Source organism: Protopterus annectens, chromosome 2.part0, assembly GCF_019279795.1.
Source record: "Protopterus annectens isolate FY-2018-M chromosome 2.part0, PAN1.0, whole genome shotgun sequence".
Classification (NCBI taxonomy): Eukaryota; Metazoa; Chordata; order Ceratodontiformes; family Protopteridae; genus Protopterus; species Protopterus annectens.
In genome coordinates, this window is record NC_056728.1 from 736,275,422 (window position 1) to 736,291,569 (window position 16,148).

The 16,148-nt window shown below is 38.6% G+C and overlaps 1 protein-coding gene across 3 annotated transcripts in view; it reads left to right on the forward strand.

The window, feature by feature from the left end:
• LOC122793216 (prostaglandin reductase 1-like) overlaps window positions 1-16,148 on the forward strand; it is a 401,739-nt gene that overhangs the window by 372,733 nt on the left and 12,858 nt on the right. For all 3 annotated transcript variants that reach the window (XM_044061055.1, XM_044061054.1, XM_044061053.1), the window contains exon 9: window positions 8,868-8,986. In XM_044061055.1, coding sequence (XP_043916990.1) covers window positions 8,868-8,986 — 119 coding nt within the window. The remainder of the gene's footprint in view (window positions 1-8,867; window positions 8,987-16,148) is intronic.

Consider the following 16,148-nt stretch of genomic DNA (forward strand, 5'->3'; position numbering starts at 1 on the left):
TTTGCCCTTTGTTTTCGTTCATAGTTTTCAAATTGGGCAATCTTTCCTCTTCTTTTGGATTAATATGTCCTGTATTATTACAGAGTATTATAGGATTGTTTGAAGCACTGTATCAGTGCTGTGTCAAATGCCATCATGTAATGTATTGTATTATTATTACAGAGTATTACAGGATAGTTTGACACAATGTATCAGTGCTGTGTCGTATCCATCAGGTAATGTACTGTATTATCACAGAGTATAATAGGATAGTTTGACGCATTGTATCAGTTGTGGTACACCATCAGGTAATATACTGTATTATTACAGAGTATTTTGGTGTATTGCTTTGCTCTGCATTATTCCTTTGGTTTATTTTTCTAGTCCTGTATGCAACTAGACAGTCTAATGCTGCTAGTTTTCTGCCAGTAGAACATTCCAGATGCAATTTACATGAATACAGCCAGGAATGCCTACACACACATTATTCTACTCAGCTGCTCAATTTACATATCAGGGTATGTAGCTTCTAAAAGTGTTCATCGAGTCTTGTCTATTCAAATTTAAAAATGTATATAGATGTGTTTGCAACTTACAGAAAGCTGCCTTTGTCTTGTATTTGGTTGTACAATAAACATATTTGCTGGTTACTTAAGTAATGTACTATTTGATTTGGTTTATGTTATATTATAAAATATATGCCCGAGGTAGCTTGTCATTGTACATCTGTCAGAAACAAGATGTCATCTGATTGAGTGGGACTAATCTTGACTGTAACCAGATTACACATCTGCAATCTTCTGGTTTTCAAGCTTTCTCTCAGACTGTCTTCAGTCATTCAAATGGCTTTCTGCAACATCTCCTGCCCTCCGTATAAAAATGGGCATACCTCGGGGATACATTCCTGGCCCTCTACTATTTAATATATTTATCAACCAATTGCAAACATCTTGCCCTGAGTCATCTCTTGTGCGATATGCAGATGACTCAGCAAGCATCACCATAGCAAACTCCTGCTCTGAACTTAACAATCTCACTCAAAAATCCTTCTAATCAATTGAAAACTGGCTCACCAGTAACCAGTTGATTCTAAAAACAAAAAAGAAAAAACTCCTGCTTTTCACTCCCAAAACTATGAACCATCTCAAGCCCTTCTCAATCAACTCCCACAACAATACACACATCTTTGTTGAATCTCACACCAAGCTTCTGGGGTATTCATAGATGACCAACTAAAATTTGATTTGTGTATCTCCACTAACATTAAGAAAACCCAACAAAAACTTGGACTCCTATATTGCAGCAAAAAAATTCTCACTTCCAAATCCAGAATCTCCCTATCCCATGCCTGCCTCCTCCCTATCCTTCTCTATGGCTCACAAATACTTACCGACCTGCAGACCTCCCTCCTAATGAAACTCGAATCTACTTATAACACGATTGTTAAATTCCCTCATCATTTATTCTTTATCCACCTCCAGGTCATATACATCCTACTGCACCAACCTTCCTCTTGCCCTGACATTGCCTTACTTGTCTCCCTCAATTCTCCTCCTAGGTCTCTCCGCAGCTCTGACCAAAACCTCCTCCAAATCTACAAACCCAAAAGCAAAATAGGCCAAAAACCTTATAGCTACCTCCCAGCCCTAGCTTGGAATAAACTTCCATTAGAAATCAGGAATACTATGTACCCACAAAAATTCAAGGTTGATATAAAACACTTTCTTAACATTTCTTGGATCTGTCACTGCAGTCACCCTCCATGAAAGCCTCCTTAGTCTCACATCCTCGCCTGCAGCCATCTCAGTAACCACCCTCCTTGCACGTATCTTACTTCTCAAATCCTCTCTAAAACCCACACTCCCCTTCCTCCGCTCTTGTCTGCTCTCTGGCTGAACTTCTACTCCCCACACTTCACAACTGACATACATCCTCTTCTCTGTCCTCCCAGAGTTTCTACAAAAGGAACCTCTTTCTTCATTGCTGTGTCTTTATGAGTCCCTCACCCACTTTTAATCAATTTTAAAAATACAGGGACTGTACTGCTAGAGTTTTGTTAATCTTTGACTGCTTATTATGTGTAATGTAAATATGTTGTATACCTCCTTTAATTACTTACTCTATCTATGTAATTTGCTACCTTTAGATAACCATTTTTATCTTGTGAACCATTTTATATCTATATATATATATATATATAGATATATATATTTTTTTTTATACCATGTTTGTAATCATTTGTGGAGCTTTTTTCCCCAGACCTCCGCTGAAAAAGGGCTTCTTCCCAGTCGGACTGACTCGGTCAACAAATGTCAAATAAATAAATAAGTATATAAATAATAAATTACTTACTTGAGTAGACTGCTTGAACATTCCCATCATGCCCCACACAACAGTGACTAAACAGTCTAGCACATCTCACTTGCTCAATGGCCACTTAATGAGTTGAATAATATATTTTTTAACTATCTATATGTCCATGGAATTATGGATGACTTTGATAAGCATGTCCTTACTTCCTTTCACATCTGTTTCCTTGCAACTAGACATTAGGAAAATGTAGATTAAAGGTCAGGCTAAAAGTTCCTTAGGCAGAATCACTTCTCTCGGACACATATACACACACACACACACACACACACACACACACACACACACACACACACACACACACACACACACACACATGCACACATCATTCACATCTCTTGGAAATACAGTTAGGAATAATCTGCAAGTTTCTGAAAAGAAAATCTGAAATAAAATTAAAATAAATGGTCTTTGGTTGTAAATGTTATGCAGGAGGTAGAAGAAGCAAAACATGATACAAGATTCATTTTAAAATATAGCATCAGATACACATTACTCAGTCCAGACCACACAGAGTAGAATGTAATCAGATCCAGTGAAGAGGATGGAATAATTATGACATGGATAAGCACTGTATCTAAAAAGTTTTCTTCCTTTCTAAATAGTTTTAAAATGAAAGTATTACATCTGGAGGATAAGAAATATTTAAAGTAGTTTGCCAGAAAGTTCTCAGTGCAAGCAATGTGTTTTAATTACCATCTCTTAATGATAAAGTTGTCTTTCTCCAAAATCTGAAATACAAAATTTATGCTTTAGAAAGCAAAAAAAAAAATCTTTTACGTGTGTTAGCTTCTTCTGCTACTTATATCTGCATCACATTCATGTATCTGCTTTAAAAGCTCATATAAGATTTCACAACATAAAACAAAATAACTGTGTACAGTGTGTGTGCGTCTAATGCTTAACAGTCTGAATAGCATGCGTGATAAACCTGTCTTTTAATATTACATATATACTTCAACATATGTACTTGTTTCTGTCTACAGCTGTATTACCAGTTAGATTACTTTCATTTTGTTTGCAAATTTGAATGTTTAGCCTAGAAATCTTGGGAGTTCATGTTGCACCACTGAAATAAATTTTCCCAGATCCACAACAAATTTTAAAAAGAAATGTACACTATGTTTTCAAAATTATCATGATGCAGTTTTATATAGGTCCATAGGTTATTGCTAGGCTGTCTACCCTTGTGGGCCATTTTAAGCCTAGCCAAATTTTCCAATCCAAAGGTAAGTATTAAACCCTGTATCTTGGGTCTGTGAGGTAAACACCTTAACCATTTACCAACCCCTCAACCCCCATTATAAGTTTATTATGTCAGCATCCAATACATAAGTTATAATTTGCCCAGCCTCTGGTGAGGCTTACCTCCATTGTATGGACCATTCTTCATGGAAGGCCCAATCAAGTCTGAAAATGTTACTTCTTCCCACTCATCTTTCCATCCATCTGTACCCTGATCCACTTAGCCTGGTAAGAAACATAATGACATCAAGGTGAATAGGGGAGATCAGAGTTCCTTACTGCCAGCAACAATCCCCATTCATATGTTCCTAGTAAACTAAGACAGATTTTCTTCAGTGTGTGTCTTGAGACAAAGCCCTATCAACCTGGGTTCAGTTGCAGCCCAAAACTGGGGAAAGCCAGGGAAAGAAAGGAGTGAGGAGGTATTGCCTTCTCACCTTTCTCAGGGAGAGGTTAAGGGGTGTTTCATGAGGCTTACCTCCCACAAATGTATCTCTGATAGAGAATGGGGACCTAGTGTAGAAAAAGGGTTGTCTTATAGGCTACAGCACTCACAGATACAGTCGGCAACCCCATATTATGCCCATTGTAGGCTTTTCCCCAAGTACAAAAGAGCATGCTCAGAAGTCAGGGTTTAAAGGATAAAAATCCCTTGAGGGCCACTTAGATAATGCTACACTCTGATCCAAGATAATGGTGGTAAACAGATGGTCAGCTGTTAGTGGGGGCAGAGCTACAAAGTGCAGCAAAATAAACGTGAATAAAATTCCAAGATGCCTAATCTCTTCCATTTAAGGTAGCTGCTTTCCCTTTTACTTACAGAGAGCAGTCTGCTCTTTTCTGGAAATAATATCTTGACTTCTGATGTGGGGGCACTGATTTTCATCCTAATGCCTTTCCATTCAATGTGAGTCACTTTGGTCCTTGCTGAGCTGACAGTTCTTTGGGGCTATAAATAGATCCTCTGTAGACAAAAATGCAGCCTCACATCTGCAAACTGAATACTTTCTAAATGTCATTTGTGCTTTGATATCAATTCCTTATCGAAAGTACAATAATTGCATGCCTTCCACTTTTTTATAACCTAAAACTTAATTTCAAAGTAAATTCAACAAATGTCAAAGCTTATTGTAACACTTGTAATGTGTTTTTACAGGGTGTTCACCCCTCCAACAGTATACTGACATGTTAAGGGCATCATTGCCCACACCTCTGGTGCTTACATATACTAACTCTGAGACTGTAATATCTGGGAGGAAGGAAATACTTAGTGATACCCCTGTTTTAGACATGGCATGCGTGTTCATCAGTTTCACAATGACAGTATCTGTTCCAAGGACATCAGTTATGGTACTTGGAATTTCATCAGCCACCCCTTAATGTCCTATCCATAAAAATCACAAGCAGGACAGGAGATAAGATATAACCTTTTTTAGCAAGAAACATGTTTATTAAATAATCACTTATGCTTATTAAATAATCACGTATGATATAGGCAACCATGCATTTATATAAATGAAAACAAACCATATTGAAATATTTTCATTTGAAACTATTATACATCACTTACAATCTGTTCAGTCATTGTCAGTCAAACATTACAAAGCTCATTTAATTCCTGCCTTGCCTTAAACCTCATTCCTCCACCAAAACATTCTGCATGCACTGTTCCCACAATTTCATTTTTTCTATGTAATTTATTCCTACCCTTTTCTAAAGACCCCATTCCCAGTTGTTTTATATCTGTTACCATAGTCACTTCTTCTAGTACAGTTGGCTTAGAATTTGATTTCCATTGTCTAGTAATTACATTTTTGGCAGCCACCAGAATTAAACTCAGCAAGGCCTTACAATGTCTAGGCAATTCCAGTTCTGTATAATAGCTCAAAAATCATTTCCATAATTAACACCAATTTGCTCACCCAGTATTTCTGTTAGAGTAGACTGCAGGACTTGTTAATAAGTCTGCAAATTATTACACTTCCAAAAACATGTTGCCAATGATCTCTTTCTTCCCCATCATACCTCCAACATTTGCAGTCTAGCTGAGGAAACCTTCTTTCGAGTATGCTTGGGGGCTTGGGGCATTAAAATACCAATGCAAACACTTTCAAGCAAAGATCTTAAATCTTCTAGACTTTGTTGCATGTTTGGGAGCCATACATGTATCCCCCATCATTTCTCTGTGAAGTGCTTATCCATTCTCTCTTCCCAATTGTTTTCTAACCTCCTCTGGTCAGTTCCTCTGGTTCATGGAATATTTTATATGCCATACTCTTTATCCTTCTTTTTTAACAGCAGCTTTTGTTCTAGATTCTAATAAAAGCTCTACCAGTGCTGGTCTTTCACTTAGGATCCTACTACTTATTTCTCTCTGCCTATGCTCTAATCAATCCTTCATAGGGAAGGCAATATCTATCCAAATGAATTCTTGACCTCTTCCCATTCTATTACCTTTCCCTCTCTAATTATTTGCTTCCAGTACCTTGGTTCCTTTGCTAGTTTTCTCCAAGAAATTCCAGCCCCTCTTGTCTATTATCAGTACCTCTAATTACAGTCATCCCTATAAGCAGAATCTCCTTTCTTCATCCCTGTGTTGGCTTAGTTCATAGAATACGTTCTACTGCTTTATGAATATAATATTCTGTATGGTTATCGGTATTCTCCTTAAGAAAATGTATCCAAAATCCCAATCTGTCCTTGTCTCTTGAGCTTCTCCCATTTCATCATCATCCCTTTCCACTTTGAATTATAGCTTTCTGTCAGTGCTATGTACAGGAGCATAAACTGTGTAGTTCTGAAACACCCAATAAAATCAGGTAATCCCAAACCACCTTGTTTTATTGGAAGGATCATCTTATCAAAATTGACTCTTGCCCCATTCCCCTCCCAGATAAAATCCTTCAACTCTTTATTACAACTTCTGGTTGATAAAAATATGCTTGTCCTCTCTATGCCTAAAAACATTTTCACTGCTTGTATCTTGCTAACCATATCCATAAAACAATGCTTCCAATTTCTCAGTCTTTGTATTATCTTTTGTTGAATGTCTTCCCACATATCCTTAGCTACAATAACAGAATCCTTTTTAATCCATACTCCTAAGTACTTCATTTGATCATATCCCCACAAATATGGGTATTGCTGAACATATTTGTGTGTGGGTACATAGTTTACAATGATTGCCTTTGCTTTATCTTCATTAATTTTGTATCCCAAAAAGACTTGAAACTGTCTCAGAGTGTTCTACAACACTGACACTTCCTTTACTGTTTCATCAGGTATAAAATAACATTATCTGCAAATAAAGACAACTTTTCTTGACTGCCATACCTGGTGTCAAAATCATGGCCTCATGCTAAATCCCAAAAAGTGCATAGTCATCCGCTTTGGAAAAAAACAAAGTACCCACAAACTACCACATAGGTGGTAGTCCCCTAAATACGAAAGACGTAATAAGGGATCTGGAGACCCAAGTAGACAGTAATCTCTCCTTTGATAATCACATTGCCAAAGTGGTTAGAAAATTTGCCTCAGTGACTACCACTGCCTATCAGTAGCTGTCAATCAAATCTGGAGGCTACCCTGCTAACATTCTGCGGAAGGCCTCTTTCTTTAACTTGACATCTTTGCATGACTGCTGGTACCTGATAACAGGTCTTAGGATTACAGACATGATATGACTAACCATCTTTCAGCCTCATTTCCTTGCTACCATCATTTTAATACAGTTTATTTGGACTTCAGGCTATTAAACTTCAGTTCATGACAGAAACTATTCTGGAAGCTGTAGATTAACTTGTCCCACAAAGAAGCATTTACCTGCTTATAGTTTTAGAAGGTCTGTCCAGCCACTACCTAGCTGTCTGACCTAACATACCATTAAAATGACAGTTATCTGACAGCTCAGCACTTTACACTCAGTAGTGTCCTCTACTTGTGGCCTCAGGTCTATAACATGTCAACAAAGTCAGTCTTTGACCATCACATAAAGTTCTCTGATACTAAGTTCATTTGTGAGCACCCATGTGTTTGAACACGGTTGCTTATCACTGACACTTCATGAATACTCAGAAGTCCAGTAACATTTCATTATCTGCCAGTAGGACTTCTGAACAAGTCAGTGATCCCTTACCAAGCAATACACTAATAATCTTGTAGAAAGCCACATACGTAGAATAAGCATAGCTGAGGCAACCATCTCATCTACTCACAGTAATAACAAGTGTAGAGCAATCAGTCAGATGCTTGTGAGTATCTCAATAGAACACCAGCCCAGACCTCTCCCAGGGGCTACTCCAAAGTAGGAGAGAAAGATAGAGAGATCAAGCCTAATCAAGAAGCTTCTTATAGGAACAATACCAGTTGGATGTAGCTTTCCAGCTGCTCCCAGAAAATCTGGCTGCTTTCCCAGCAGTGGAGTGACATTTCACTTCCCAAGAACTATTCTACATATTCAGGGTCTACTCTGTCCTAATCTGTCCAAATCCTGCTTGCTATTCAGCTACAATTGCACATTGACCCTATTTTTTCCACTTCTGGCTGAGTTCATGAGCTAGCTTCATAAACAGTTTCTGAACTGAGACCATCAGGACTGTGTGAACACCAAACACTCACTTCCAGACACTACTCTTCAGCCTTCCTGCAGGTAGGGGTAGGTTCTAGTGCAGCTCTTCTAGATTTTTTTAAATGAACCATTATGGGGTCAAAAGTTTGATTGCTGTTTATCAGATCATTCGATTAGGCCGTTTTGAAAAACGTGATGTCCATACAAGAAGCAGAAAGTTCCATCCATCATGACCCTAAAGATCACAGCGACACATAATCCCCTGCAGAATGCCAAGGTCACAGTCCTTATAGAGGTTTGTCTAAAATGATATTAACTTGGGAGTATTTCATTCATAAAATCTGGCTAAATGTTAAATGGGTAACAGTTAAAAGATGTTTGAATTATATGGTGGGTTGATCCACTTCTGTGAAAGACAAGTGGTGGTTTATTAATATTATTATTATTTTTATTATTATGATAATACATGACATTTGCTCCTGCTATGTGGTTTTATTCATTCGGTTTGAATGAGAGGCCAGAGATAATTTTTCGATATCTAGGGGGACCATCAAAGTCTTCCTTATGTCTTATAGGAACTTGCTGAAGTACTGCAGTTACATTTTACCCCAGCCATTGTAAATTAAATGCTAACCATGTTCATTTTTTGAAGTTTCCATAAAGCGCTGAAATTGTACTAGCTTCTCATGAGCCTTTTCTTATGCAGGCCCCTACTTCCTTTTCCCGATGATCCAGAAACAACTTCGCATGGAGGGGTTCATTGTCTGGCGCTGGAATGACCAAAGACTGGAGGCACTAACTCAGCTAATGAACTGGGTGAAAGAGGTAAATGCTTTTGTACTGATTTGTGAACACTACTAATGGGTAACCTTGTTTACTGAATGCATTAACTTGAATGTGACATTACTGGCATTTATGTTTCTGACTACTGTATTTTAAAAAATGAACAAGCAAAGGAATCTGTCTAGTTCTAACCTTACCACCACAAGTGTTGAGGAAAAAATAAAAAAACAGAGAAACTAGTGGTCCTAAAACTTCGTTGATGAGCTCTGTCATAATAATTTCCAAAATTATGAAACCCGGGTAGTGTTCCAAAACAACAAGCATTTATTCATCACAGACAAGCGATCCTCAGGAACAAAAAATCAGAAATATCTTACAATGTTTATTTGTGCCATTTGCTGATTCATTTTCTAGAAACTTGTAGAGTTTCTCTAATGACGTGCGCTTTGCCATTGTGACTGCTCCTTAGCTTCTTTGTTAGCCAGCCAATATTATTTTTTGCCTGATCCCACTTTTCCATCTTCCACTTCTTAATGCACTTCTATCTTTTGATAAATTGTACTGGAGTTTCACTTATCTTTGTATCTTTGTATATTTTTATAGTTGGCTTTTAACAGAGTGTAATTATCAAGTACAAAGGTGAATGACGGTCTTGGATACTGGAAACAAGTACTGGCCAGGGCCTTGCATAATTTGTTTTTGTCTGGAAGATGATGTGTCCAGCTGTCTCCAGTGTGACTTATTTAACCAAAGAACTATACAAATACAGAATAAAATCTCAGCAGAAGTTCATCTCTCTGAATGGGCACACATCTGGTCCTAGTCTACCATGATACACACTGGCTCTTCTTCAGACTATACACACAGAAATAAGTCATTTTCAGAGAAGTGTCCAAAGGAAAACAGATTTTGGGAAATAGATGAGACCACCTCAGAATATAACAGCTTCCATGCTCAAAGGCACCAGTCTTTGAGATGCACCTTCATAGCCTATATATTCAATGTCTGGTTTTGTTGTGGCCTCTGGAAAGACTACTCAAGAGACCGACGTGCTTTCAGCATAAACCACATACTAGTGAGCCAAAACTTATGTGCCATCAGTTGTTTCTGTGCCCTAATTGCATGCTTTGGTATCTGGCATCAACACTATCATCAGCTCTGGGGAGGGAGACATCTTCACATTTTTTCAACAAGAGGAAGTCAAAGCAGACTGGATTGAGGTCCTAGGTGTACATCCGCATGCCAGAGTTTGCAAGGTAGACTACAATCCCAAACATAGGAAGATAACTAAGCAAAATAAGTCATCAGTTGACTCACCCCAGCCTTTACTAAGTGAGCCTCAACCCTCTCCCCAGCCAGGCTCACTCACAGAGTCTCTTCAAGGTGCTGGCTCAGGACTTGTTGGATTTTATGAAATCCAGAGACATCTTTTGAAGAGTCTACAGTGCCAGAAGAACAGCCTGTTAAAATAAAAAGGGAACCTTCTCCCAAGAGTTATTCAGACACCTCAGATTCAGTGGTAGAAGACTTGGTCTATGTTTAATCAAACATCTCCAGTTACTTACCTATAGTCTGACTTTGAGAAGGCAACTCTTAGGTTCATAGGTTCATAGGTTGGTACTGGGCTATCTGCCCGAAGGCATATATTAGCCCAGCCATGTTGTGCAGTATTCACCGCCCCTTTAGTAGTTCCCTAGACCCTTGTACTAGCAGCTAGTACCCTTGGCCCCTATCTAGTAGAGCTGTTGGTGTGATCCCCAGTGTGAACTTTCTGTTGCCCATCCACTCATCAAGGTTCCTCTTGAAGAGTGATAGTGAGGGGCTCTGTCTTATGTAGATCGGGACCCTGTTCCATAGTAAAGGAAGTCTCTGTGAAGGGAATCTATGCCTCCAGCATGTTCTGTTCATTGTTGTGTTGAGGTTTATATCCCTAGAGCGTGTAGCTCGAGTAGATTTGGTTTTGCTAAGATGGAGCATGTTCAACAATTCTGGGTTGGACATGGCTCTGTACATTAGACAGAGATCGCCTCTGAGAAAGTGGTATGCAACAGATAACAGTCTTAGCTTTTTCAATCGTGCTGCATAGGGCAACTGTTTGAGGCCAGTAATCCTCTTGGTTAGGTACCTCTGTGGTCTCTCCAGCTGCTGGAGATGTCTAGCCAGATACATTCCAATTGATGCATTGTACTCAATAATGGGTCTGATGAGGGAAGGGTAGAGGGGCACCATTACATCCTTAGATCTTGATGTGAACCCTTTCATAATCGGATGGGTCACATAGAAGGATTTTCTAACCACTTTGGCAACATGGTTATCAAAGGAAAGCTGACTATCTACTTGGGTCCCTAAATCCCTTATTTCTTCTTCAGATTTCAGGGGATTACCTCCTATGTTGTAGTTTGCAGGTACTCTGTTTTTTCCAGAGGGGATTACTATGCATTTTTTTGCATTTAGCTTGAGACCATGGCTTAGACATCATGCATCAGTCTCATTTAGGCCCTTCTGGAGGATCTTTCTTAGCTTCAACACCTGAAGATGTTTCATTTGAAGATACCCTTTACAGGATAAAAGAGAATTTCAGATGGGAGGCTACAGAGGCCTCTCTCAGGTGCTGATCTAAAAAAAAAGCCTGAGCACTAAATACACAATAAATCCAATAAAAAAACAGAATCTAGAAGTCAGTTCCAACACAAGGGCTCAAAAATTCCATGTTTATTTCAAAAAACATTGTGAAACTTGTCAAAAAACAAACTAATCAACATAACAATGAACTGTTGAGCGCTTTCATCTTAATGAATTGACATCATCAAAACCATCAGTCAAAGTCTTGCAGACCTAAAAATAACATTTTTCACTCACACATCCTTTAAAAACAACCAATGGTAGCTGTTGTATGTAAAAAAGACACACTTACCAATTTCTCCTTCATTAATTGTAAGCATAAAGTTATAAAAAATGAGCTTAAAAACTCATAAGAACACTTTACCCACTATCAGAGAATCAAACCCAGGTCACCCACATAGCAAGCAGGAATAATCATCACTGTACTAACTTTGAAATACACTCAAACACTAAAAATAGTAATAGGATAAAATGTACAAGAATAGCAAGTAATAATTAGATTTACAACTTACTTACTCGTTTCTTAAGTTCACTATGTAATGAAATATTTTCATTCAAGCCTGGTAGATGTGTAGCATCCAGCTTGAGCATGAGAATGCAGTTCCCTGCTCAGCAGCTTATTACCCCAATCGCCCACATAGGCTGAGGCATCTACCTGCTTGATAACTGAAAAGATAAAACCAGTAAAATAAACACCGGTCCCAGACTGTTTGGCAAGAGCACTCTTATATCGGCACGTTGAATACTGTATACATGTTGGTAGATTTTATTTATTATTTATTTATTTATTTGACATTTGTTGACTGGGATGGTCCAACAGGGCAAAAGTCCTTTTTCAGTGGAGGCCTGGGGAGAAAAGCTCCACATTACATCAATACAAGAAAATTAACATAAAAAAGTAACGTACATTAAGAAGCTCACATTACAACAATACAAGAAAAAATGAACATGATATAATGTAAATTAGAAGAGAAACTGAGAGTAAAGAAAACAGGTAACAGTCATGAAAAAAAAATAGAAGGAAACAATAATAGTCATGTTGGGATTATTTGAAGAGAAATTTTGAAAAAGGGAGGTAGTTAGGGAGGGAGGAAGGGAGAATGAGCAGAGAGAAAGTAGAGATGGAAGAGGCAAAGAGTTCAGGTGGGATAGTCACAGAGACATAACCAGCTGCTGTTTAGATGTTGTTTGAGTGTTTTCTTGAATTCATGAACATTGGTAATATGTCTGAGGGGCATGGGAAGCTTGTTCTATTGAGAGGCAGGAGAATAGCTATAAAGATTCTGTCCAACTAATTTTTTAGGTATATAAATCTGTAATAGACATTGGTCGGAGCTTCTAAGGGATCGAGGGGGGTAGGGAGGGAAATTAGAGTAGAGATACTAGGGCAGTAGGAAGGTTTGTTCAGGATAGAGTGGATAATGAGAAGTTGAGTAAATAAGAGTCGGTTAGGAAGCTCAAGCTATTTGAGTGTCCTCAGACCATGGCAGTGATGAGATTTAAAGACAGATTAGCAGCAAATCTGGCTACTTTGTTGTAGGTGGTTTCTAATTCGGAGAGAAGTGAAAACTGTAGCTTAGTTAAAATTTGTGAGACATAGAAGAGGTTGGGGAGCAAGTAATCATGTGCAAGTGAGAGTCTAGTGTCAGAGGTGAGGCACTTTTTGTTTCTATATAGTAGGCAAAGCTTTTGGTGAATTTTCTTAATACGGTGATGTACGTGCAGATCATATTTGAGCTGGTCATCTATGGTCATGCCGAGGAGCTTTTTGTGTGTTTCATGGGTGATGGTAGTATTAAGTGAAGAGATGGTAAATGATGATTTAAGGTGGTAGACGGATTTAGGGAGGAAGAGAAGGAGTTTTGTCTTTTGGGAGTTGAGTCTAAATTGGTTGTTAGTAAGCCAGGATTCAGTATGGTTGAAGGATTTCTGTGTCAGGGTGAGCAGGTCAGTGGGGCTGTCAGCAATGGAAATGATAGTGGACTCATCTGTGTACTGTATGAGGGAGGACTGGGGACAAGATTGGTGGACAACCATTTTGATGTGAAGAAAGGGAGAAGTGGCAGACAGCCATTTGACAGATTGCTGCCTGTCTGTGAGGTAGCTGTTGAACCAAAAGAAAGTTTCTGTAGATAGGTTGAGTTAGAACAGTTTGGAGAGGAGCATGGGGTGGGAGACAGTGTTAAAGGCTTTAGAGAGGTCTAAGAAGAGGCAAGACACCAGTTTATTGTTATCTCTGGCAAGGGAAATGAGTTAGTAAAGAAGATGAGAGCAGTAGAGGTACTATGGTGGGGGCAGAAGCCATGCTGGGTAGGGGTGAGCATGTTTATGTGAGAAAGGTAGGCTAGGAATTGTCTGTGAACACAGTTTTCAAGCATTTTAGAGAAAGGAGAGAGTATAGCTATAGGATGTAAATTAGAGAGTTTGTGGAATTCCCACCTTTATGGGTTGGTATTGTGTGAATTTTTTTCCAAATAGTAGGAACAGTGGATTCACTGATGGAGTGATTTATGAGAGTGGAGACTGGGTATGCTATAGACTTGGCAGCAGTTTTTTAGAAAGAGAGGTGCCAATTTATCAGCAGATGAGGAACTTGATTTTAGTTTAAGGAGAAGGTTTTTAATGTAGCTGGTAGGAACTGGTCTCAGTGAGAAGAGGGAGTTATGTAGTTGGGGTGGTTGAGATGAAAGATTGGGTGGGTTTACTGATGTTATCAATGAAATATGAATTAAAGAGTTGAAGTTTCTAGAGATGTGTTATTGGGGGAGGTTTTGGGTGTAAAGGGATTGCCTGGGTGGAGGATCCGGTTGATAATATTCCAAAACTTTTTGGGGTTTCTGGGTGTAGTAGTTTGAGGTGTGTGGTAGACATTTTTTTTTGTCATTGATAATGTGCTTTTTAGTTAGATTCCGGAGTAGCTTATATTTTTGGAAGTTGGTGGGAGATTTGGTTTTGTAGCAAAGTTTCCATGCATTATCTCTTTTGTGAATTAGAGATCTAATAAAGTTAGTGAGCTAAGGACAGCACAGAGATTTAACTCTAATCATTCTGGGAGGGGCAAGAGAGTTAAGTGTGTTAAGGAAGACAGAGTTAAATTGAAGTACAACTTCATCTAGAGGTAGGGTTAATAGGAAGGACCATTCTATAGCTTGGAGAAAGTTGTTAAAAGTCTCAAGGTCAAAGTTAGCTAGCTTTTGGCATTTTTTAAATTTGTGATGTCGAGAGTGATGGGGAGAGAATCTTTGTATGCATATTGAGCTATGCTTACTTATGCATTCTGGTAGGGATTCAGGTAGTGATAGAGGTTAGGACTAGAGACAAGAATCCAGTCAATGATCGAATTAGTGGGCTTATGATGAAAAGTGGGAGAAGAGATAAGCTGAGTGAAACTGTATAAGTTTACGCAGACAGTAGGAAAGTAAGAGAAGAGGGTTACCCAACTGATGTTGAAGTCACAAAAAATTATGGTCTCATTAGGTATATTGTTAGACATCCAGTGGAGAATCTGTTCCAATAAGGGTATGTTATCTCCTGATGGTATGTAGATGGCAATTACTGTTAGAGTTTTGTGTATGTTGAGTTTATAATTTGCCATAATGAGTTCTATTGGGTGAAAAGAGGGTGGAAGGATAGATGGGGACAGATTAGGGTTAGGAGGCCAGAGTAAAAAATAGCAACACCTCTGCCTTTTTTATCTGTTCAATCATGGTATATGATGTTGTATCCTGGGGGAAGAAATTCATTGTCTGTGTTGTGAGATTTCAGCCATTTTTTTAGAGAGTGTAACTATGTTAGGAGAATGAATATTGATCTATCGAAGAGTGGAATTCTGTTGTCTTATTAAGGATACTATGGATGTTGATGGAGTAAAAGGATACATCTTTGGGGTTAGTTTTATGTGTGTGCAAATGAGGTTGGATAGTCTATGGTACGAGTAGATTGCATAGTACTGGGACCAGGGTTGGGGTGAATGTCACCTGAGAGCTGTAGGGTATTTAAGGGGTATAGGAGAAGTCTTAAAAAAAGCATAGAAAGAGAGAAATTTTTGTTTGATTCTGTAAAGAGACGAAAACATAGGAGGTAATTTTATTTTGGCAAGAGTGAATTCAGTGCAGGAGAAGAGTGAGGATGATATTGAACAGGAGTAATGAGTATACGAATGTGTAGTATAGTGAGAAGAGGTTGGGGAGTAGGGTTGTAGGATTAGCAAAGTGTGATATGAGGTGAGAGTGGAATGGAGAAGAAGAAAGGATGTGAGGAGGGGAAGAAGAAGGGATGAGAGGAAAGGATAATGGAGGTTAAAGAGAGAGTGTTGCAAGAGAGTGGTGAGAGTGATATCGGAAGGATAGTATGTGTGCAAAAGATTGGAGAGGAGGGGAGTAATGGATAGGAGGGAGGAGTATGTTGTAATGTATAGAAATAGAAGAGGGTCATAGATGGGAGTGATTAGACTAGATAGGTTAAGTTGGACATGAAGCTAAAGTTTACAGGTGGTGGGGTCAAGATAGACAGCTATAAAGAAAATTGAATCAGGGGTGGTTGGGAATTGGGGTATGGTAGAGGAGCACACTGAGCCAGATAG